This window comes from Protopterus annectens, chromosome 1.part0 (genome assembly GCF_019279795.1).
Source record: "Protopterus annectens isolate FY-2018-M chromosome 1.part0, PAN1.0, whole genome shotgun sequence".
NCBI lineage: Eukaryota > Metazoa > Chordata > Ceratodontiformes > Protopteridae > Protopterus > Protopterus annectens.
In genome coordinates this window covers 1,379,858,428-1,379,885,098 of record NC_056725.1, presented here as the reverse complement: position 1 = coordinate 1,379,885,098, position 26,671 = coordinate 1,379,858,428, and the positions used below count along the sequence as shown (strand labels likewise).

Here is a 26,671-nt window from a genome sequence, read left to right as displayed (position 1 = left end):
CCATCTCTGGCAAAGCATCGAGGTCTGTCAATCATTTAATTCCAGGCAGACAGATACTGGATCCCCTTAGAATGACACCAGAAACTTAATCAATTGTTGAAATCAATCATTTTCTGCTTGTACTGTGGTATCATTCTGGGTGATGGTAGGATACTGCTCAGGGCTAGGGTCATACCCGTCTGGGCCAATCAGACAATTACACTTCAGGCATACAAAAGAATCATGCATTAGGAATCGGGAAAAACACAAGCATAAGCAAAACCAGTAGTTTAACATTCAACAGAGGATTAATGTTTAAAAGGTCCGTGTTATATACCAATGCCTAAACCTTTAGGGTGGTGGGTTGGTGGTGATGGATGTTTCCGAATACAATAGTAAAATGTTTGAATGGTTGTTTAGTGACACTTACACTGAAGTCTCATGTAATGAGATGAACATTGCTTACAGGAGCATTGATCTTACCCTGTATGAATTACTATTGAATAGTCAGTTGGAACTAAGTGAACATGATTTTTTAGACACCAAGGAAATAAGGATCCCAACTATTTTTGGGATCCCGAAGATTCATAAGTCAATCAGCAACCCATCCCTGCGTCCAGTAGTAGATGCAAAGGCCTCCAAGACATTTGCCCTAGCAAAATTTGTTGACTGCAAGTTGAAGGGAGTACTTGATGGAAAAGGCACTATTATCAGGGACTCCTGGGATTTTCTCACCAAAATAAAACCTGAGATGTATGACGATGGTCTCATTATGGTGACCATCGACATTAAAGATTTATTCTCAGCCATTCCACACCATGAGGGTTTGTAGTGGTTTTATGAATATTTGTGTTTCAACTCCAGTCTAGCGCATAACACCATCTTGACTGTACGTACATGTACAGAGCTTGTGCTCGAAAACAATTTTATTTGCTTTGAGAGCCAGCTTTTTAAACAAAAGCAAATAGTAGTGATGGTCGCCAGTTGTGCCCTTAGTTTTGCCAACATTGTGCTGGCACACTGGGAGAATTACAGCTCCCAACGAAAAGGAAATAACGTCACCAGATAAGCAAACCCAAGGCTGATTATCCAAAAAGACCACTGCTCGGACAAGAGTATTCCACAACCAAAGAACTTATTGTACTTCACGATAACAGAGCTCCACACAAAAATCCAATTCAGGTTAAGCGCTTTCATCTGCGTAAAAGGCAGATTTCATCAGAAATCTCATCTCTGTATGGAAAATAAGGTTGCACTTCTTCAGGTAAACTAGACTGCTTTGATGGCCATCCTTGATTGATAAAGTGGTTGAACTGCTATAAAACTGGATCTGTGGCTGTGTGATCTCAGCTCATCAAGAAGTGTGGAAGAAAAAAATCTCACTTCCATGACTTCAAAATCAAGCTTCTCATTCTCATGTTGTTCAGTGATGTTTCTGGGTGATCTGGATAATGTTTCAGCAAGATAAAGAAATTTGCCTTTCTTGTAGACAAGAGTGAAATTATACTTTTGAAAGCTCAACATCATATGTTGCAATCTGGCTGGAGTTGTATGCATAGGCATTCACAACATAGTGACTAGAGGTTGGTGGTCTGTTTCAGTCTGGATAGGCCTATCATAAACATAATCATGGAACAAACATGCAAACACAGTTGCCAAAAGCTCTTTCTCAATCTGAGCATACTGCATTTAGAGTTCCCTGCATTTTGCATTGGGTTACTTTATCTAGCATTGGATGCAGTAGGCTGAATACATTAATTTGTTTAGGAATGATGTAATTAACTAAGTGGGTGTGCCTAAGCATTTAAGTATTTAAATAGAACGTTTGAACTGAATTGCATCTTATCAGAAGAAGTTGGACTAGCAACTAGTTCTCTGTTTCAGGACATCAAATGCTTTTGTCACTTGCTCTGCCAAGACCATGCTACATCTTTACCTGTCAGCTCTCTAAGTGGTGCTGAAAGTTGGCTCAAGTCTGGAATGAACTTGCCTAGGTAGTTAACGATGCCAAGAAAATATTGCATGACTTGAACATTGTCTGGAGCTGGCATCTCCAGAATTGCTGTTTGCTTAGAAGGGTCTGGTGGTAGGCCTGAACTAGTAAATAAATAGCCAACATAAGTAACTTCTTGTAGCCTGAATTTGCTTTTCTGTGGATTGAACTTAAGATTCACTTGACGTGCTCTTTCCAGAACTTTTCAGAGGTTTCCGTCATGCTCAGCTTCACCATTACCTCCCTAGTAGTACGTCATCTACTATAACAGCAAAAAGATACCCAGAAAAAATTTGCTCCATTGCATGTTGAAAGACTTCACTTGCAGAATTTATCCCAGATGGCATTCTCAAAAATCTGTACCTGCCAAACGGAGTACTGAATGTAGTGAGCAATGATGATTTCTTGTCGATCTGAATTTGCCAAAATGAACTCTCTGCATCTAAGGCAGAAAAAAAATAGTGGCATTTGGCATCAGAGCTGCGACTTCTTTGACTATGCACATTGGATGATGAGGTCTTTTTAGTTCTTTGTTCAAATCTTGTGGATCAGTACATATTCTGATGTCATCTGAGCTTTTCTTATGAGCTACCACCATGGAAGATACCCATTCAGTAGGTTCATCAACTGGACAAATTACACCTTGCTGCACCATTTTATCTAACTCGACTTTGACTCTGTCCTGCATGGCTATTGGAACTTTCCGAGGTGGCCTGATAACTGGACTGATATCTGGGTCTAACTTCACGGAGTACACAACTGGAAGCTTGCTTTGCTTAGTTTATCTTTGAAAAGATCAGCATAGATAGAAAAAACATACTGGGCGAAATTATAGTAGTGGTCTTTTAAGCTAACACGATGGATTTCCTTGTTAAATGAAAGCAGTCCCATTTTCAAACCGTCTCTCAGCTCTAATAATGACTGGGCGTGCCTCTTGACCACATGAAATAAGTCATGACATCTCCCAGCAGAGTAACACAAAAGCACTACTGAGCCTTCAGTCAGAATTTCACCACCACCATAAGCAACACGCTTCGCACACTTTGCCAAATCAAGCCTTTCATCATGACACACACACTAGCAAATGTTTCCGCTGACATAACATTGCACTTGGAACCTGTGTCAACTTTGAGCTCTATGAGTTTTCCATTTATCCGAACAGTACAAAATACCTCATTCTTTGCCCATAAATCTACTGCATTGACTGGTTCATAAAGCACTGACACACCATCAACATAAAGAGTAGGGTTGCAGCTTTCTAATTGATCAACTCGTTTCTTAAAATGTTCCCTTTTAATAAAACAATGTGGGCCTTTTGATTTAACAAAACCTTTTGAAATTATTCATTTATTGCACTTGTGGAAATGCTGACCAAACCAAAACATTTTCGCCTTTTAGCCACTACAATTATAACAGTTGGTAACAAAACTATGTGGGGGCCCATCCTTTGAGTTTGCTGACTCACTCTTATGCTTCACTAAGACAGCGAATTCTGGAATTTGCTGGACAGCTCTGGGGTTTACCAGTGGGTGCTGCAGGGGCTACAGTTGCTGTTATGTGCTTGGGCCTGTTTCTTTTAACCACGTGCTACATACTATCAACATGTGCTCTAGAAGTTACTGGAAGCATACATCTTTCATTTGTAAGCATATTTGTGTGCTTTTCTGTTTGCTTGTATATCTGACAAATTTCATTGGCGTTATTCAAAGTTAAATCACTGTCATGAAGTAAAATCTTTTTCACAGCATCATCTTTAATACCATACACAATTCTGTCTTTTATCAACTCATCCCTTAAATCACCAAATCTGCACATTTTAGCCTTATTCCTCAAGTCAGTTATATATGCTGCAAAGGTTTCACCAGGCTTTTGATCCCTTGTATAAAATAAGTGCCTTTCCATTGTAACATTTGTTTGAGGGTTATACAGTTCTCTAAATGCACATTTTAAGCACTCTAGGTCCTCCCTTGACTCAGCTGGTGCAACAATATGACAGTTTTGCCCTCTCCTGCAAAGACAGCAGGTGCACACACAAAATAACTTTCCCTTTTAATGGCTTCTGACACAGCTAAATAAAGTAGAATAAATGCCTTTACAGCCATCTTTATCAGAAAATGCAGCCTGTATGAAAATGTCATACTCTTGCTCAAACACGCTCCAGTTCTCTGCAATATTATTGTCAAACACAAGTGCACTGGGTTTTCTAAATCCATCTGCCATGCCAACAAAGTATGCACAAACACACTGAAAATATGGCCCTTGTAATTATGTACGAACAAACTGTTCTGACAACAAAGCTTGGAATAACATTCAAATGCACAATAAACTCTTCAAAATACTGCACTTTGCAAAATATGCACTGAAATAGCTGTATTTTGTGAAATGAATGTAATACTGCACAGACATGCCAACACTTTGCACACACTTCAGACAACTTGAATAGCTTTAATCAATACAAAAAATATGTGCTTAGCAAAGATGTGGTGGTTTCCTCTTATTTTATTCTTTTTATGCAATTCAGACATTATTTCAAACATTTTCCATAGTAATTCAAATATTTTTATCAATATCTGACAGTTTGGTTTATTTGAATATAATTTAGAGCGTTCTGTAGGCTTTGTTTATTATTTTGTGAATAAGAACTTATTTGAGCAAGTTTTAACATCTGAAATTCATTTCTGACCCGTTTTGTGAATTACATGTGCAGTAGGGATGATCCACTCCTGTATACTCCTCCAATACCAACCGTGTGCCTTTCAGATTCAAACTGGAGAAACTGGAACTCTTTCTGGCAGCAAGTCATTTTAGCCATCCCACTTCTGACACCATATCAATCATCCCTCTCTAACATAGATGACAAGCAGGTGGGGTAGTTCGTTTAGATGGTTTATTATACAGAAACACATCAGGATGGATAGCAGCATCATAAAATATAAACAAACTGATTAACAGATAGACCTTACATGCAAACATACATGCTTACATCTCAACAGCTTACTACAAAAATTGGCAGTCAGGCTCACAACGTGCTCAGTATTTATACACTTGTGCAAGCCCGTAGATAACTTCTTAAAGGTGCATACAGGTACACTGATCTACACAATCAGCATATGCCTGTCTGACTAATAAATGGCATGTTCCAAATTCACTACCTAACTACTACCTACTGTGCACCTTCCATGGAACAGTAGATGCAATATCAATCAGCACACTGCCCCACTGCTAAAGTATTGATATCTACAATATCTGTGACTGTTTACAGGGCAATGTTCGCAAATCTCTGTAAAACTGCTGACAGCATACAACACTTTTCAGTGGTTTATATTATGGCAGATTTTGAAACTGGACTTATAATCCCTGCTCATGATATCTTTCCTGTACTGTGTACAAATGACTGCTTGTTCTACTTTACATGTATAACCTAATGATGTACAAAATATGAACTGGCTAGGGTATGGGTAGGTTATGTAGCTGTTTTTCTTTCTGAATTATAAATCAATATGAACTGCTTCATTGGTCTCATTTACCTATAACCATCTCAAATTACTTCAGTATTCACAGAACACTAGGATCTTATTCCCGTGGTGGCTCAACAGCAGAAGAATGGGTTCAAATCCTTCAGGGTTCTTGTTTTTTCATGACACTTACATTAGAGTAAAGCAATGCTGATAACACTCGGATGATATCAGGAATGTGTAAACCAGTACTTCAAATTACTTTACTTTAGCCTACCTATCCTGTCTGACTTTCACATTTTCTAAGTTCAAGTATTTCATATTGATATTTGTGTGAATGTCTCATACCCACTTCTCTACTGTGTTCTGCATCACTACTTTGGTCTACAGCTCTATTTTCAGTCTTTTATCATTTTCAGTTGTTTTTGTTACCCTACTAAGACCTCAATGCTCCATAAGAAATTTCCTTCTACATTTTTTGCTTCAAGTTACAACAATAGATCAGCACCCTAGCATTACATCTACCTGCATGATTTCACAATGATTAACCTAGACTCTCATGCGTTTACATACTTTACTTTGGCTGTGGATTGGTCTAACATGATCTTCCCACTGGTCTCTGCTGCAGCTGTGACAAGGAGTTGATTATTGTGCACACTATCCTGGCACATATAAACTGTGCTGGACTGGCCACAGTCATAGATGTGGCCTTTCTGAGTCAGCTGGTTTGTGTTTCAGATATGATTGAAATAAAACCCCTATCTCCATAAGTTTTCTAAAGTGCATCAGCTTACATTCCAGCTGTATATTAAGGCCACTTACTTCTAGGTCATTGCTTGCAGTGATATTAGATGTATCAAGAAAGAAAAGTGCTCTTCCAACAACATATCCTGTAAAAATTCTTGCAGAACCAACCAATGAAAACTGGAAATGACTCTAGCAATACAGTTAACCAGTGTGTACCTTCAGATAATGTGTATAAATATAACATAAAAAGCATTTAGCATAATTTAAAATAATGTTATACTGATAAACAAATGGAGGAGTACATAAGCACAGATACAAAATTATAAATTTATATTTCAAAGACCTGGGATAACTTCTTGGCTTTGTCCTAGTCTCCCTTTTTACTAATTATTCTGCCCATAAGTATATCTGCCTGACACAATCACGCATACAAACATGCTTCTACCTGAATCAGGAAACACAGGAAAGTATGGACACTGGGTCATATGAAACAATTTAACTATCAACAAGAATGAAACATCTTGTACAGTCTTTGGAGCCAACTAATGATTCAAAAGTATGTCCATCCCCCAGTGCCACTAATCTTGCAAACATATAAAAATAAATATATTAACCAAGCAGAGAAATTCACAGATCCAAAAAATAGCGTACAAAACTTTTAATGACCGCTTTCATCAAACGACTTCATCAGAATACATTCAATCAAAAAATCAAAGCTCTTAAATACATACTAAGTTACCAATTAGCACAATTAAAAACAATCAATTAATTAAAATTTAAAGTCACAATGTTTATGGTTTAAAAAAGGAAGACAAATCACTGTGTTTATCAATAACCAACTTACGATATTTTAAGAAACACTTGACATTAATTGTTTCATTCAGACCGGGGGGTTTATCTGAAGATAACTTAATCTGCCACAGTGTCTCCCTTTGTTCTAAATAATTTTTAAAATCTCCCACCCTCATGTCTTGTTTACATACTTCCAAAACAGAGAAAACAAATTTCTTAAAACTGGAACAAACACCAGAATGTTTAAATAATGCATTATTCTGATCTTCACTTCTTATGCTATATAGATGTTCCTTAATGCGTGTCCCTAAACTTCTAGTGGTCATTCCCACATAAAAAGCTGGACAGGCAGTGCACATAGCAATATAGACCACACCTTGAGTGTTACAAGTAATAAACCCAGGAACCTCAAATGTTCTATCTGTAGTAGCAACGGAAATGCAAGATCCTAATGAAATGTATCTACAGATCCTGCATCCGTGGCAACAGAACATACCTTTCTTTGTGGTCATAAATTGATCTTTGTCAAAGCTGTTTTGTTCAAGCAACTTTTTGATATTGTAATTGTTGCGAAATACAAAATTTGGTTTATTACCTACTACCTTGACAATGTCAGAATTCCCTTGGATAATCCTCCAGTTCTTTTCTAGTGTAGATCTAATGCGGTTAGTGTCTCCACTCATTTCCAATGAACAAACTATGTCAAAATTAGTAGAATTTCGTCCAGAATTGTGATCAACAGTAATGTTAGTAGAATTGTTTAGAATAGCTGGATAATGGGTTAAATACTTGTCAAAAATTTCATTACCGCTATCAATTAGTAAAAACTCTTCATACCCTCTCTGTAAGAACAATGAGGCAATAAAAATAAATTCCTGAACTAAATCCGCTTCTTTGCTGGTCATGCGGCTGGCTCTAATATACTGGCCTCTAGGTATGTTCTTAATGATATGTTTCGGATGGCCACTTCGATAATGCAAGTATCCATTTGTAAAGGTGTGCTTTCGAAAAATCTTGCTGTGAAACCTGTCAACAAAGTCCCACCAGAAACAAATGTCTAAAAAGCTAACTACCGAACCACTCTCACCTTTAGTGAATTTTAAATAACCGGACAAGGAATTAACTTCTATAACAAACTCTTTAACAGTGTTGTCATTGCCTTCTATAATAAAGACTAAATCGTCAATGAACCTACAATAAAACTCAATATGAAATTTTTTCTTAAGGATGGGAATACACTCAAGTTCCCACCAAGCAATAACTACATTAGCATCTGCAGGGGCAGCCGGGGAACCCATTGCTACCCCTCTTATTTGTTTGTAATACCTGTTTTGAAATAAAAAGAAATTGTTTTCTAAACAATTTCTAGTAATCTACAAATTGTAGATATGGCACTGTTCGAGAAAAGATTCGTTTCGAGCAAATAGCTGCGAACAGCCTCCACACCTTCTTCATGGGGAATGCAAGTGTACAATGAAACGACATCTAAGGTGAAAATAGTGTGTCTTTTGGGATCAAAAATTCCACTCTCATGAAAAATCCTCAATTTCTCTAAAAAATGCCAGGAATCTCTAACAAAGGATGAATTGTTATTTAAAAGGGGCCCCAAAATAGCATCTAGCACTAATGAAATTCCCTCAGTGATGGAGTGCGGTGAGGAAACTATTGGTCTAAAAGGAGGATTAACCAGATGTTTATGTGTTTTAGGGATTCCGAAAATCACCCCTATTTTTGGTTGCTCAACTACACAAAAATTGTATAGTTAAATATTAATTTCATCTGACATTAAAGCATCATAAAGATGGGAATTAATGGAGCGAAATGATCTATGAATGTCAAATAAAGTAACTTGTTTGTACTCAATTACGTTGTCCAAAATTTTTAACATGCTGTCATTATAAACTTCTTGCTCCATAATGACTATATTGGAGCCTTTGTCACTTTTCATGAACCTATACTGACCAGTTAAGCTTTTAAGATTAATTGGTAACTTAGTATGTATTTAAGAGCTTTGATTTTTTGATTGAATGTATGCTGATGAAGTCGTTTGATGAAAGCGGTCATTAAAAGTTTTGTACTCTATTTTTTGGATCTGTGAATTTCTCTGCTTGGTTCCTCCTGCCATTTTTTTTGAATCTTGCAAACATCCCTAAGGATCACAATCACAAGTGCAAATACCTCAGCCTCTGGCTTGACCATACCATATCACTCAACTGTCATACTCAGATGTACATGAATTAAGTGCTTAAGTAAGTCAAATGTTATTAAAGGATCTCAATTAGACATTAGGAAATCAGAAAGAGCCACTGGAATAAGCCATTCCCAAACTAGGTTACACTCCTCAGATGGCTGCCCTTAATTCCAGTCCCAGTACTCTTAATAGTCAGGCTAAAACAAGTAGATCATTATGCATTATGTCACTGACAGAAATACAAACAGGACCCCCATAACTGCCTGTGGACTTTTTCTTTTTAGCATCCTTTGCATTTAAGCTACTTGACCTTCACTACTGCCTGCCATTAACTCCTAAACATGTGAACAAAGCCTGCAACTGTATTCTTCTTTTCCAGTGTCAGAGGAATGACCCTAGGCAGACCATCCTTCAGGTAAATGAGGCTTCCTTAAGTTGCTTCTGTCAGCTGGATCATACTTCAGGCAGATGTATGTAAGAAATAAGACTATATCAATTGTAGAACCACACTGAACTTACAAGTTGCAAAAAATAACAAATGTCCCCACTTCAGAGAACATGGTTAACTTATTAGTTTTAGCCTTCTCTAAAATAGCAGTCCACTGCTTGCTAGCCAGCTCCTCTTTTCTAATGTCAATCCCACCTTTAAATACTTACATTACTTGTTACTGTTCTCCCTACCTAGTGCTTTTGCATTGCAGTGTCAACAATTTACATACAACCAATGCAAAAAATAAGTGTAACAACATAATACATAGACATAAGTGTACATGTTATATGCATATAACATATACACTTTTTATCCTTGTTGTACTATTACTTTTTATCTCAGTGCCGTTATGCTGACATTACACTGTAACAGTTCTTATATTTTGCATTCTGTTTCTCAACTTAATGTCATTATTTTCAATGTATTACATGCTATCAGGTACAGAACACAGACAAAAGAGTCCCTGTTTAACAAATAAAGAAGTAAAATAAATAACATTTATTTCCAGATATTTCCTTTATCAGGTTCAAGTCACAGGAAAGGCAGGATCTATCCCAGAATTCAAGTTGTGCAAAGCAGAGAACTGATGCTGGACAGGATGCCAGTCCATCACAAGGTGCACACATCCTACCTCACACTGTGCACAAACTTATAGGCAATACAGAAGAGTGGCAATTAACTTAGAAATCAGATTTTGGGATGTGAAAGGAATACTGCAGCAATATGAAAAAGCATAAAGAAGAAAAATACACTGCACATTTCTCACAACAGATTCTCACAGGCACAAAAAAATACAGGCCCTCTGACCCTCAAACTAAGGCCTAAATTTGAGATGAATAAAGCAAACTTGGAATCCTATGTACCAGTTATGCAAGAATGCATAGCATATATTTTAATTTAGGTAAAGAACTGCTAAAAATGCAAACTTACCTGATGCAATAGTGTACTCCTTTGTGTGGTTTAAGGCTGGTGAGCCAATGTAGAAATAGGAGTGAATTCCAGGAACAACAAATGTCACATTTCCAAAATCTGTGGAGCCTTTGAATTTAAAATAATACAGAGAATAAATTGATGCTATCAAACTAGAACTGTTTTATCAGCAGTAATACAGCATATACAATTTCCATGACAGTGGTATCTAGAAGTGAAGTCTTCCAAATGAAAACACATTAATATAAATATCAGTTAGCAACCATTAGAACTTTAAAACAGAGCGATTTATTAATTCATAAATACCTGCATCACACACTTTTTCCCAATGACCCAGCATCTAGAACTCTGAAATACAATACCCTAACTAGCTAGTCGAGAACTGGACCACCGGTTTTCAAGATACCATACTTACAGTTTTGACATTTACAAAATAAAAATTAAGAATCATTAAGATGCTTTCCAGTTACAATTCTAATGCAAACATTTGCGAGCATATCATTTTATGTTAAAGGTTACAAATAGTCTGTAATACAGTACATCACTAAAAGGCTGACAGAGAGTGAACCCAGTAAAATTAATATCAATGCAATAGTCCCTGGAGTTATGTTTATGTTCAAGTTTATCCAACTCTGGACAACATCTTCAGGTGCTGAACAGTAAGAAGATTCAAATAACCCACGATCACTCGCTGAATAACTGTATGGCAATTTCATTAAAAGTTTCATTACGGGCAGCTTAACTGTGCATTTCTGTTGTGCTAATTCGATTTTTATGTGGAGCTTTAGTGTGCATTTGTGTAGTGTTAATACAACAAACATGACTAAGGTTAACTGTGCATTTGTGAAGTGCTAATGTAACATGTATGTGCTACTTAAGTGTGCATGTATGTAGTGTTAATACAACATGTATGTGCAGCTTAACTGCACATTTGTGTAGTTTTAATACAACATGTATGTGAAGCTTAACTGTGCATTTGTGTAGTTTTAATACAATACACATGTGCAACTTAACTGTGTATTTGTGTGGTGTTAATACAACATGTATCATGATGTATGTGCAGCTTAACTGTGCATTTGGGTCTTTTACAAGTGGTCACGTGCTACTAGCTTATGGCTGATTTGCTTAATCAGTCCTATAACCTCTTACATGGGTTGCCCAGAACCCTAACTCTAACCCTAAAACTACTACCCAGTCCTTAACCCTAACCGTAAAAATCCTTCTTCCCTAACCCTAATCTCAAACCCTACATCCTAAACATAAGTTCTCCAATCTCTCCTTAAGCCTAAACTCCCTAGTTGATCCCTAAATCTAAATTCCCTTACTGCTGCCTAATCCTAAACAATTTAAATCACCCTAAACTTAAATTCTCTGCTCCCTAAACCTAAATTTTCTTATAGACTGTGGTATGTGAGTACCCCCATACAAGGTCACTTTATTCTTGTGCTTTGCTTTTGTTGATGTGCACCTTGACCCTTACTGTGGCTCACTCCCTCTTCAAAGCCAAACTTGAAAAGAACTTTGGATACCTCTTAAATGTCCCCAATTTTTAGGACATTCCTGACTTTGTTCATGTTATTTTTTCACTATTACACATCTATCACTTTCTGTGAAATGAATGAGGCTTAAAAGTCAAATACTGCAGTCACAGATTTCTTCTTTAAAAATAAAGAATATCAAATAAATACAAAAAGTCTCTTTTGTGAGTATAGTTCATTTTTACTCAGTTTTATAAGCCATGCACATGAACCACAAGATAAAATGCTGGCGGATAAGTGAGCTTAAGATCTAAGCAATGGAATTTATACCTAGAGTCAAATAATTAACAGAAGTTCATCCCTGTCATTCAGGCTACTTCCTGATAATTATTAAAATAGCAAGTACTTTTCCTTCTTTCCAACTGTTTCATTACACAAACATTATGTACACTTGCACAAATTCCAAGAAAAAAAATGTAAAATGTGACTCAGTGATATGGGGGTTCCAGTTCTGGCACATGCAGTGTTTTTTTTTTTTTTTTTTTTAAAGTTTCTGTTGAAATGTTGACATAGGCAATCATCCAAGCAAAGCATTAAGTTAGAAACAAAGCTATATGTATGCAACAAGTCCATGACGTAGCTTACTTTGTGCAAATCAGTACTGGCAGTCCGGCCTGTGCAGGGCACCTATTGTATTTTCAGCCCTACCTGACAGTTGATACAGAAATAATATTGTGCTGTTCCATCCAAATATATGACAAGAGGAAAGCAGATACATAAAATCTGCTGGAAACTTAGCCGAGTGAAACTGAAACTTTAATATCTCAGGACACAGTGGTGCGAAGGAGGATTTACCCCATGTGCAAAGTGTTAGAGGGGCACAAAGTGCCAATACTGATCTGTCTTCGGTGCATATTGGTTGGTAAATGCTGCTAATGCATTTGTGGCAATACTGCAGCTCTTCATATATATTATAAACTTGAGCAAACAGTCTGCTACAGTTTAAAGTAAAGAAAAGACCTTTTGTTTTGCAGCAAAACTGAAGTGTTGCAGTACTCTGTGTGCAGTTCAAACTGTAGAAGACTGACTGCTACAAATGTAGCAAGCTGTTTGCTACAGTTTAAACTGAAAAAAGACCTTTTTTGTAGTAAAACTGAAGCACTGGTATTACATGCAAGAAGAGGTTTTATTTCTTTTAAGGGACTACAGATCGGGGGATGGCATCAGGTGCAAACATAGCTAGCTATGCATATACCTGAGTTTAGTAAAGTCCCTGCAGTTAAAAGAGAAAAACATGTTAAATCAGAATGTATTCATTACACAGGTCAGGATAAATCAAAATCTGACTAAAAGTGATTACATGTTGAAAACTAGAATTGAAAATGGAAATAACTTATTACTAACATACACTTTCCTCCGTATGGATAAAGAGAAAGTATTAGTCCATTTCTATCTTGCAGGAAGAATTGCACCATCTGGCAAGTGCAGAATCTGTTAATCTAGACATTATCATATTTTCTGGTGATTTTAATGCTAGGAGTGTCCAAACCCATTCACAGATTATTAGACTTTACAAGGCAGAGTAACTCTCTTGACCATAATCACCTTACTAGCACCCATTATCACATGGCGCACAGGAAGGCAAAACAAGTCAGGCCAAGGACGAATTTATGGGCATCCATCCAGTTGTTAAGGTTTTGCTTTAAAGGAAGAGTATTACTCTGTTTTATACATAAGAAAGATTATTACATAGACGGGTAAAGCACCGAGTTAATAACTATTTCCTCTCCAGCTTGTCTTATTTATTTGTTGATGGAGATTCAAATCCCCACTTTGAGTGGTTGTGGAGCCATTTGCTTTGTGGAGGAATAGGAGATGAAGACCCACTGGATCCTTAACAGCAAAGAGCACCAGACATAAATGAGCTTGTAGAAGATGAGAACAGTTCGAGTGTAACGATAGTCTGTCTTAGTAGCTGAGGGGCATTACCCCGGTGATCTTTTTAGTTGGGAAACTCTGGGGTCATTCTAACTACATGACATTTAGAGAAAATGCATCCTAAAATAGGCTTTGTATTCTATATTTCGCATGATTAGGGTAGAGTACACAGAAATTAAAACCTCTTTTGACCTGGGTGAAATGCCTTCAGTTCTTAACTGGGCTAGATATATGAATTTTCTAATATTGCTATACTACGTTTGAATATAGGAATCATGTAATTAAGTAAGCACCATGTTCAATAACAGCCCCGCATCAGGCTTTGTGCCCACTGAAGGGTGCACAGCAACAGTTATCCCACTCCACAAAGGAGAAGCCACCACTGATCCCGGGAACTATCGACCTATTAGCCTGACGAGCCTGGTCTGCAAGGCCATGGAACGTATCATCATGGAACTCATAAACAAAGACATTGGTAACCTCTAAACTCTGGATCCCACCCAGTTCAGGTTTGTGAAAGGCAGATTATGCCTCCTGAACCTGATCGACGTCTTTGAGGCAGTCACCAAAGCTGTAGATGAGGGTAAGGTGGTTCACACAGCCTATCTTGACCTCGCCAAGGCTTTTGACACCATCCCCCATTCTGGAATTATAGCTAAACTCACTAAACTAGGTATAAATCCCAACGTCACAAGATGGGTTGCCAACTTGCTCACTGACAGAACCCATACTCTAAAAGTTGCAGACTCCAAATCTGACCTCAAAGCAGTGACAAGTGAAGTACCACAGGATTCCGTCCTGGGACCGCTCCTGTTTGGTATCTACTTCTCTGAAGTACAGGCTAACACAGAAGGCCTCTGGCTAATGAAGTTCGCAGATGACTGCAAACTAGGAGCCATAGTCAAGTCCCCAAATTATGTGGGCATCCTACAGAAGGGCCTCACTGAGACAGATGCCTGGTGTCAGAGCCATGGCCTCAAGCACAATGCCAAAAAGTGCAGTGTCATCCCCTTTGGTAAAAACTCTGTACCCATGAACTACCACATAGGCAGCAATCTACTTAACACCGAATGCGTAATAAGAGACCTTGGGACCCAGGTGGACAGTAGTCTCTCCTTTGATAGTCACATCGCCACAGTAGTCAGGAAGTCCTTCTATGTGGCACACCTCATCATAAAAGGGTTCTCATCCAGGAAAAAAGAGGTCATTGTTCCCTTCTACTCATCACTCATTAGACCCATTATACAGTACAATGCCTCTTTTGGAATGCATCTCACAAGACATCTGCAGCAGCTGGAAAGGCTGCAGAAGTACCTCACAAAGAGGATTACTGGCCTCAAACAAATGCCCTACAGTGCCTGCCTCAAAAAACTCCAGCTTTACTCCGTAGCATATCGCCTACTCCAAGGTGATCTCTGCCTAACATATAAAGCTATGTCAAACACAGAGCTGTTGGACATGCTACACCTAAAGAAATCCCAATCCCTCCAAGCTACATGCCCTAGGGACCTAAACCTTGTCACCACAATAAACAGGATACGCTGGAGGGATAGATTCCTGTCCCAGAGACTTCCTATACTCTGGAACAAGCTACCCATCTATGTCAAGCAAAGTTCTTCATTAGAAATATCTTGATGAGTGGATGGGAAATAGGAAATACATCCCGGGGATCACTTCTGTCTCTCTGCTGGACAGTGGCACAGGAAAATAACTTTCTTGGGTGGCGTAAGCTATGGAACCTTGCTGGCTAGACTTACATAGACCCTTCGGCTGACAGCCTAGTACCTACCTATGAACCTATAACAAGATATATGAAATGGTATCAGTCTAGAGTGAGGTGCTACCCGCACTCTGAGGTACCATTGAGATTTGTTTAACAAACATGACAGTGCTGGGCTTCTTTGCAAATACTTTAAGCCTGTTTCAAATGCATCACTGCTGTGTATAGGTTACAGCACTTTTGTTTTAGGTTAGGTCACAATTACATATGTAACTATAAATGTATTCTTCTGAATAAGCACTCAGGTCAGGGCAAGAGAGAACATAAGATATGAAAATTAGCAGACGTAATAAGATGACATAAAACTTTTCAAAGACATCTTGTCAACCCGAGTGGTACTGTTGGAGTGTAAGAATTACTACTAAAATAGGTTCAGTAACTTCCCTTTTAACACAGACACACACACATATATACACACAAGCATACACAAATGCACACATATATATGAGAATGTATAGCAATACTTTTCCTTTGTTACGGAAAATCAGAAGTGGATGTAAATTAGAAAATAGATTAGGAGAAAAGATAGAAACCTTAAGGTATAACAGACTTAATATTAGAAAACTTCACCTACACACTTTGAAGATAGAAGACCTTAAAATACGATTATGCTTAAATAAGCTGAAGTTATTTCCCCCCTGTGTTCTCACTTCAGTGCTTAACACTATAATACATTATCATAATAAAAACGTAAGATAACAAAAACAGCTTGGTTTGATAACAATGTATACATTTAAAGGGACAAAATAGGAGATGAATTAGAAGACGGCTATTGCAAAGGTCACCTTTACATATGTTGATTTGTTTTTAAAGAGAAAACAGTACAAACATATGACTGTAAATAAAATGAGCTTTTGGAATGACAACGGGAGAAATTATAGTAATTTTAAACAATAATCTATTACTGTTATCTTTGATAGCATTAAGTGGCTTGCCTATTATCAATAGAGACTTTACAATTTCAGGGACAATGGAACAGCCAAGTTGGAAAGGAACAATAATTAATTTAACAATAATTAATTATACTGCAGTGTCACTCTGAGCAAGTCACTTAATCTGACACTGCTTCATATTTGTCACTGAAAAGGGACACCCAGTCAACAAACTAAAAAAAACAATTAAACATTTTTTAATATCCTCAGATGCAGAAACAGTTTTGTAATAGGTGTACATGATAAAAAAATCCTTAGTAGAAATAAGTAAATGATGTACATTTAGAGCACAGGACAGAGCAGGCAGAGATCATGCCCTTTCAGTTCAAGAAACATCTAGAATGGGATTACTTCTCAGACTCATTGAAAGACAACATAATTCCACCAATGTATCAATAAGGGAATCCCAATAATTTATGAATGTATCAGCAAAGTAACTTTATTAGACAATTCATGAACAATTTTACTGCATTGTTACTAGATGATTTTAAATGTACACAGCTGGAAATTAAAATTTTATGAATCAGTTCTGCTTTAGAGAAAAAAAACTCAATACTAGATCGCTTCATAATTTAGCACATTTTACTGAAATACATGGAAGTAAATCAGATAAATTATACACCTTATTTATCAATTTAACATTGCCACTTCATATTTTAAACCACAGTAAGTCATAGTCTAGAATGAAAAGAAAAAAGTTCTGGTGCAAGAATTACTAGCAATTGCATTAGCTTTATATAGATTCAATTAGCCCAGACTTTAAATATCAGTGAAAGGGTATCTTACCATGAGATTTGAAACTAATAAAGCTCTTAGAGCAAGGGTATCTTTGACAGCTATCGATTTCTTACATATACAGCCAGGCTTTTCAATCACCTAGAGAACTTCAGGGGGGGGGCAGTCAATATGCAAGGCCAATTAAATCACATGACTGGTTACAATGATGATTTAAGTTTAGACACAAGTGCGTATACTTTGAGGAAAAAGGTTAGTTGTATACAAGTACATATGACCGACCACACATTATTTTATACTGAATACTGAGAAAAAAGTCAAGGCTAATAATAAAAAAAAAAAAAAAAAATCAAAAGTGCAACGTTACAGTCAAGGGATTAATTCCGGGACAGTAAAGTTTCATAAATATTTAGGTATCATCTCTTCAGTTAACAGGAAATGGAGAAATCATCTAAATTACAATAAAATATAAATCCAAAAGTCTACATATGTGTTACATTGTCAAGGTATCTCCCAAGAAGGAATTACATTACTACTTTTAATAAAGATGGCCGAGGCTAGAATGCATCCAGTGATTACTCATGGGGCAAGAATATAGCCTGACCACACACGTGTGTGTCTATTTCATAAAGTAAATCATGTGGTGAGAAAGGATTTAATATTGCTAGTCCATTTTCTATAGTTATATCTAAAGCATGGATTAGGGCTGGTACAGGAGGTTACCCTATCTTATTTAAAGATTTGACAACTTGGAGTAAGAAGATTAGAAAAGTACAGTTGTGTACACTTGCCATAAATTTAGATATTCGAGTGTATTCACTGTTGCAGTCATCACACTTGGGTTATCCTGCCAGGGGTAGCCCTCAGTTAGCCCGAATACCAGAGACTTAGCATTTCTGCATCAGCCACTGTCACTTCAGAACTGCCGTCAGGTCGTCAGTGGTATAAAAACAGGAAGTCGACGCCATTACATCAGTTTTTCTTGCCCCAAATGTCAGGAGCCCCCAAATAGGGAGCTAAGTTATGGTGGAAAAACACCACCAGTAAAAAGAAAACACCAATAACCCTGTAAGGAGTGAGGAAGAGAGAAAGAAAGAGAGACAAGGGGGATGGAGGGTGGAAAACCAGGACTGCAACAGTGAATACACTCAAACATATACATTTATGGTAAGTGTACACAAGTGTACTATATTCTTCGTGTTTCACTGTTACAGTCATCACACTTGGGTTGATTCCCAAAGCTGAGGAACGGGTGGAGGTATTCAAGAAGAGTTGGGGCTGGCTAGCATGTTCTGCAGGACTGCGATTGCAAAGCCCGCCCTGGATTTGGAAAAGATAGGCAGGTGGTAATGCTTGGTGAAGGTATGAACAGAACTCCAAGTTGCAGCTTCCAGAATGTCCCTAGTAGGGACTCCTCTGAGAAAGGCTGTAGATGTTGAAGTTGCCCTAGTGGAATGAGTTCTGACCCCCTGAGGGGGTGGTTTCCCGTGGTGTTTGTAACAGAAATGGAAACAGTGTGCTATCCATTTGGAGATGGTTTGTTTTGATATGGCCTTGCCCTCTGCCCCTGGTGCAAAGCTGACTAATGGTCAGATTTCCTAAAGGGCTAAGTCCTATCCAGGTAGGATCTGAGCTGTTTGTGCACATCTAAAGAGTGCAGTATCCTTTCCCCCTTACTTTGAGGATTAGGGAAAAAGGTGGGCAAATGGACAGATTGGTTGAGAGCCACACTAGACACTACTTTAGGGCATAAAAGTGGGGTTAGTCCTGAGGAAGACCCTGTCAGCATGAGAAATAATGAATGCTTCCACAGCCATAAGTACTTGTAGGTCAGACACTCTTATAGCTGAAGTGATGGCCAGAAGCAAGGCTGTTTTCCAATAGAGGAATTTTAACTCTGCTGACGCTGTAGGCTCAAAGGGGGGTAGCATAAGCTTTTCCAACACAAATTTAAGGTCCCAAACAGGGACAGGGGCTCTTCTTGGTGGCCTTAAGTTGTTAACCCCTCTCAGGAACTGCTTGATGAGAGGGTGTGAGAAGAGAAGTGTCTCAGTGCTGTAATGAGCAGAGATGGCAGAGACATGGATCTTAATGGAAGGGAAGGATAGGTCCCTGTGGAGTAGGTCTGCTAGATAATCCAGGATGAGAGGTAAGGATGGCTGTGCTGGATCCGCTCCTTTAGTGTAGATTCAGGAACAATACCTTTTCCACTTGTCAGCATAGGATTTTTTTGTACTAGGTCGTCTGGCTTCACGTATGACATCCAGTACCTGCTTGCTTAGGCTGGCCAGTGGAAGAGAAGTCAAGGAATAAGCCAGGCTGCAAGGTTCAGGGTCTGCAACTGTGGATGCAAGAACTGACCCCCCCTTCTGAATCAGGAGAGTTGGGATCTGGAGGAAATGCCATGGAGACAACAGTGACAGACTGTGCAGTAGTGGGTACCAGTGTTGGCATGACCAGTGTGGGGCAATCGGGATTACCCTTGGTCTTTCCTACCTTATCTTGAGTAATACTCTGGTAAGAGGAGGTAGAGGGGAAATGCATAGATTGAGAGGTTTGCCCACTGGAAGGATAGGGCATCCACTTTCCAGGCGTTGCTGTGAGGTTCCCTAGTGCAGAATTTGCTGAGCTGGTGGTTGTAGTGGGAGGCAAACAGGTCCACCTTCGGGGTACCCCATTTCTGGGTCATATGGCTGAAGGTGTTGTGGTTTAATTGCCACTCGTGTGGGTCTAGGAGATTTCTGCTTAGGTTGTCTGCCAGAGAGTTTTGGTTGCCTGGCAGGAATTGAGCTTGCAGGTGAATATGCATGGCTAAGGCCGTGCTCCACAGGGTTATGGTTAACCTGCAGAGTGGGTAAGAGTGGGATCTCCCCTGCTTGTTGATGTACCACATCAGTGTGGTGTTGTCGGTTTTGATTAGAAGAGGCCCTGGAGAGAGTAGGGATCTGAAAGCTGTCAGAGCATGCTGAACAGCTAGCATCTCTTTTTGGTTGATGTGCAGATGAATCTGATTTGGGCTCCAGTGGCCCTGAATGCACCTGCCGTCCAGATGTGCACCCCAGGCATAGTCTGATGAGTCTGTGGTTAGGGTATGGGCAGTGAGGGGTTGTGTAAAGGGAAGCCCCTTGTGGCTGCATGCTGCTGCCCACCAAAGGAACTCTTTCCTTAGACAAGGTGTCATAGTTATGATAGTTGCCAGGTCCTGAGAATGTTGGCACCAAAGGCTTAAGTACCACTGAAGTTTCCTCATATGCAGTCTGGTATATGGAATTACTAGAATGCAGAAGGCCATGAACCCTAGGGCTTGCAGGATTTTCCTTGCGTATAGCTGGGTTCTGGGAATGCCATCTGGGATGACAAATGGCAGGTGCTGCAACAGCGGTTCCTGACTGTCTTCCTGAATCAGGCAATTTGAATATTTCTCTGTCTGCAACAGTCAATGGCCGGAGCCAAGCATTTTGTGAAAACTGTGGCAGCAGTGGATAAGCCAAAGGGAAGTGCAGAGAACTGATAATGCATAGATCCTGTCCTGAAACGTATATATTTTCTGCAGGCGTCTCTGAAGGAGATGTGCAGACAGGCCTCCTTTAGGTCTAGGGTGGCTAATTAGGCATCTTTGGACAGCATAGGGAGGAGCATTTTAAATTTTGGTACCACCAGGAAGGTGTTTAGAATGGAAAGATCTAAGATTGGGCACCTCTAAGATTCGGAGCTAGGTGCCCTCTTTTCTGGGTACCAGGAAAAGTCTGGAATAAAAACCTTGGCCTATCTGTTCTGTAGGAACAGGCTGAATGGCCATTATGGAGAGCAGGGACTGAACTTGGTTTTGTGCCTCTGCCCACTGGTTTGGAGGAAGGTCTGGGAACCCTTTTGGGGGTTGGCAGTGTGTGGAAATAAAATTTGTACCCCTGGGATACTATGCTGAAGACCCATCAATCGTTGGTGATGGAAGTCCAGTTTTCTGCATGGTGGGTAAGTTTCCCTCCCAGGGGCACGAGCAATTGGGCAGAAGTGAGGAGTTGAGAAGTCATTGTGAATTATTTCCATAAGGGGGTGGCTTAGCACTCCCTGTTTTAGAAGTGGAGGTACTCTCATTGCTTAGATCTCTGCATATCCTGAGACTGTAGTCAGGGGGGGGGGGTCTGTTTCCCCTAGGCCTAGTTTGAGGTGGCCTTGAGGGAGCTGGCAAGGAACAATGTTTTGAGGGGCAATGCCTACTGAATCTTGGAGGCTGCACTTGCAAAAAATCTTTGACTGTCTGCATAGACTTAGCTTTTTCTTCCATCTTTTTTAAAACTCTCTTCTGCTTTGGTACCAAACAGATTTTCCTTGTTCAGAGGTGCGTCCATTCATTTTGATTTGACATGGTGGTCTGGCAAGGTCTGCTCCTTAAGTCAGGCATACCTTCTAAGTATAGAACCTGTGGCTGCTGCCCTGCAAGATGTTTCTAGGGCGTCAAACCCACAATGCAGGTTATGCTTGCTGACTTGGCTTGCAGAATGTATAAGCCTCCTGTAATTCTTTATTTTTTGCACAGTCAGGGAAGGTAGATAATTTTTGCTTAATAAGTTCCATAGTATGTTGCTGGTATTTCAGCATGTGGAACTGACAATTTAATGCTCTAATGGCAGGAGTTGCAGAGGTTTATACTTTTTTACCCCATCTGTCTAAAGTTCAGGAATCCCTGTCTGAAGGGGTGGGATTCTTAGTTGTAGTTGCTTTTATTCCTTTAGGCTCTTGGGAGATGACCTCTGGGTCAGCAGTAGGATTTTTGAAGAGAAATTTGTGTGATCAAGGACTCTGTAGTACCTGTCAGGTTTCCTGGGAGCAGGGGGTAAGGTATCAGAAGTTAGACTGGATTCCATAAAGACATCATCCACAACATCCAGAACAGGAGGGATATCTAAGGGTCTGTGCTGTGGTAAATCTAAAAATTCCCCGAGTTTCTTTTTGGACTGAGGATAATCCTGGCATTCCCAATGGAAATGCTCTCTCAAAGTATGTAGTGTTTCACCAAAAGAAAAATCCTCTGGAGGGGAGGCAGAAGGAATGGATTCCTCTGCATCTGAGTCCTCACAGGTAGATAAGGGCATGTCTTCAGAATCCGAAACCTCAGAGTGGTCGGATTCTTGGTCAGATAAAACTGCTGGGGACAAGTCTCATTTTCCTTTAGCAGGGGAAGGCTGGCTTCCCCTAATTAGCATGATAAGGTCTTCCGCCATTTTAAGCATCTGTAATTGTGGCAAGGAGGCAGGCACTTGAGTTAGAGAAGTTGTTTTTTTAGGCATAATGCATTCTTTTGGCCTTAGAAACGTGGTAGTTTTAGAAAGAATTGAAGACACAAAAGAAGTCGTCAGTTTGTGTCGAATATAAGTAGTGTGAAGAACTCCCTCAAAAGCCGGTGCGGCTCAGGACCCATCCAAGGTAGAGACATCTGCAGGTTTCAAAGTCAAAGAAGAGTCTCACGGCATACCGGACTCCGAACGGGTCTCAGTAGCAGCCTGCAAATCCATCGAAGCGGGCATCAAGGGCTGCGAAAGTGCCTCATTGAGTACTGGCAAACTGGCAACTAAGCATCGTCGGCGGTTTTGGACCTGTGCAGTCTCTCTCTGTCTTTATCCTTACATTTTTTGGAAGATCGGTAGTCAGGTGGCTTACCGAAGCCATTTCGGAATACGGAGATTGAGAACAAAAGTATTTAGCTACAATGAGAGCCCAACGATGAATAGTTTGGGCATTGAACAAAGCACAAAACCGGCAGTGTGGTACGTCGTGGTCTGGGCCTAAACAGGTGAAGCAGTAAGAATGGAAATCTCGGTGTGGTATTTGCTTTCCACAGGCGAGACAATTGTTAACTTTTTCTGACATTGGAAAGAGCAAGAAAAAAGGATCCCCAACAGGGTACTTAGCTTTAGAAGACTTCAACTTCAATTTCGGAAACAAAAAACTCAGGAAGTGTCTGACCGGCACTTGTGCGAACTGCTTCTGGCTCCTTGGCAAGAAAGACTGATGTAATGGCGTCGACAGCCTGTTTTTATACCACTGACAACCTGACGTCAGTCCTGAAGCGACAGCAGCCAACAGAGAAATACTAAGTCTCTGGTATTCGGGCCGACTGAGGGCTACCCCTGGCAGGATAACCCAAGTGTGATAACTGCTACAGTGAAACACGAAGAACATCTAGTCTCTGCAAAATTAAAAAAAAAACTTGCTTGGAAAGAAAAATAATATCAGGAGAAGGAAACATTCAGAACAAGTTACACCAGTAAGAAACTTAAGAAAGATTATGAGCCCATATGGGTTCAAGCATTTAGAAAACCAGAGAAAAATATACTAAGCCCTCAGTATATTCCACTTTTTAAGAAATCAGTTGGAAAGGGTTAAGAAATGGTAGCTATTCAAAATACTCAAGTCTGTTGTCATCTTTTTTGTGAGATATCTGAGTGATGGAAATAATTTGCAATATATTTCATGTCAAAGATCTAGAGATTTGAGAGCTACCTCTATGCATTATAACTTTGAGATATGGTGTAGGAGCATATGGAGTAAAATTTTTAGTAATGGAGGAATCGGTAATGGTTATATGGGAGAAATGAAGGAACTCCCTTGCATCATGATTAAATGTCCTAAGTGAAAAGACAGACTAATTACTTTGTTCTTTTATTCAAATTATGGATCTATACTGACACAAGATAGAAATTAAATGCCTGCCTTCATTAGTTAGTTAGTTTAGTTTATCAGAGTAGGGCATTGCTTGAATTTTACCAATTTCAGGCCCAGCCAGGAGGAAGATTAAACAAAAGCATCAAACAGAAGTTCAGAACATAATCCAACAGGATAAAAAAGTAAAAAGCAACAAAAATAGGTTGGCCAGGTAAAGTAACTAAATTGTTGAACAAATGACATATGCAATAAGGAAGAATACATACAGTAAGACAGAACATATTTAATAGTAATACATTTCTAAAGCTTGCATAGGTGTCCAAACAACAAAGAAGGATATAGACATAAATTATAGCACAACGGAGGACCCAAGAAAGGTTAGCAAATAGTATAGCAGAAGCTTGAGGATGGAAGCTAATAATTCATCAGAAGTTAAAGTCTATTTTGAACTCCAACTCAAGTGGTGTGTCCAAATATTTGATTCATTTTTTGTAAGGTAACTATTTTCTTAATGCATTTATAGTGATTGTTTGGAATTAATGTGTGTATTGCAAGTGATAATACCTTATTTACTAATTACCTGACTTCTTTGGGGGATACTTAAGTACATAATAGCACAAGTGTAAGTACAGTAACAGAATCTTGGTAACCAAAGGAAAACAGAGAAAAGACATACAAGGTGACTATATCTGGAATAAGGGTGGACTAAGGTGAAATGACCAAGATCATAAAAGATTCAGTGCAGATGATATCATAATGGACAGTACTGACATGAAAACAAACAGTGTTAAAATGCATTCCAAATCAGCAAAGATTATTACTGGTGTGTAGAGACTATCAACATCAAAGGACATACGCACACACACTATATATATATATATATATATATATATATATATATATATATATATATATATATATATATATATATATATATATATATACATATGGTTTCACTTCAGAATCCTGAAATATCACAATCCTGAATTTTAGTAATCTTCATCATCTGAAAGCCCATAACCCTGAAAACTCAAAATCCTGAATCCCAAAAGACTGAAAACACACAGGATACATATATTGACTATAGAGAACACAAACCAGATTACATTCCACCAAATATAAGGAGGGGGGCAAGCCCCCCTGCGCCCCCACACCCCTTGCTATTTAAATATATCAACTCCAAGATCACACTTCACTACACTATCATGAGTTATGTTGTAGTATAGCAAGTTGTATGTTTGCCATTTTTTTCTGTGGAGTGCAATCTTTTTATATATTTAATTAGCAGGGGGTGCAGGGGGGATTGCCCCCCTGCCCATACTTGGTGAAAAGCGCTATTCTTTGTCTTGTATGCGTTTCTCTGTGTCCTTATGCTGGAATTTTGTCATTTTTTGTGATTCAGAATTTTGAGTTTTCAGGATTTTGAGTTCAGGATTATGATATTTCAGGATTCTGAAGTGAAACTATATATATATATTTATTGTTCAGAGCTAAAATAAACAATGAAAGTGACTATAGTTGGTAGTATGAATCTACTAATTGTGAGACAAATTATACCACCAAGGAAGAAAAAGACCAAGATAGCTCTTAAATTTGTTAATACAAAAATAACTTTAAAAATGCCATGGAATATGCAATGAAATGAGAGACTATATTAGAGGTCGTATGTATTACAAATGTCATTATATTTTATGGCAGTATACAATAGTAATCAAATAATAATACTAGGACAGTACAAACAAGAACATAATTATATAATTGCAAGAAAAAGTAGATAAATGAAACAACACAAAATAAAGCAAAAACAACACGGGATTACAGAAAAACTATGTATAAATAAGTACATAAATTAGAAAATATAAAATAAAATCCTAACAAAATTGCATTGGGAAAATAGGTTAGGGTAAAGAAAATTACATGCAAAAAAATAAACATTTTCAAAGAAAAGCAGCTTGGGAGTTTATTTGTATGACAAAAGAATGTGCAATTAGAGTAAGGGTATAATACATATAAAAGGTTAACAGAAATGCAAGTCATTATAAGTTATTGTTGACCAAACTAAGGAAGAAAGACAGGTGAGAGAGAGAGGACAGAGGAGAGAGAGGAGAGAGAGAGAGAGAGAGAGTGAGAGAGTGAGTGAGAGAGAGAGAGAGAGAGAGAGAGAGAGAGAGACAAAGACCAAGAATCGTGAATATGTACTCTGAGGGACTGGTTACAAAGGAAAATTGTTGCTGTTCTTATCTGTCTTCACCAATACTAGAATGTAAACTGCTACTAGAAACAGGCCTTTGGAGATAAGCCAGGACCCAAGGTAAATGACATTCCCTGGACAAAGGGTAGATACATTCATATCTGCTTGCTGGTTTACTAGTTTACAGCCATGCTGTTTGAATGAACAGCTACGCAACGTATGTGAACACAAAAGATCAATATCTGCAGACCCAAAAGCACCATCAAATCCAGAAAGCTGATAAGAAGGTACGATTTCTACCTGCTTCAGTGGTGTAGAGGGATAAAGCCCTGACTACAGCCAACCCATGTTTGATTAGTGGCTTGGGAGACTGATGA

The 26,671-nt window shown here is 38.7% G+C and overlaps 1 protein-coding gene across 1 annotated transcript in view; it reads right to left on the bottom strand.

Moving 5' to 3' along the window:
- Positions 1-26,671, bottom strand: part of LOC122798230 (peptidase M20 domain-containing protein 2-like) — a 452,943-nt gene that overhangs the window by 5,796 nt on the left and 420,476 nt on the right. Inside the window, exon 7 of the mRNA XM_044067013.1 lies at positions 10,578-10,685. Coding sequence (XP_043922948.1) covers positions 10,578-10,685 — 108 coding nt within the window. The remainder of the gene's footprint in view (positions 1-10,577; positions 10,686-26,671) is intronic.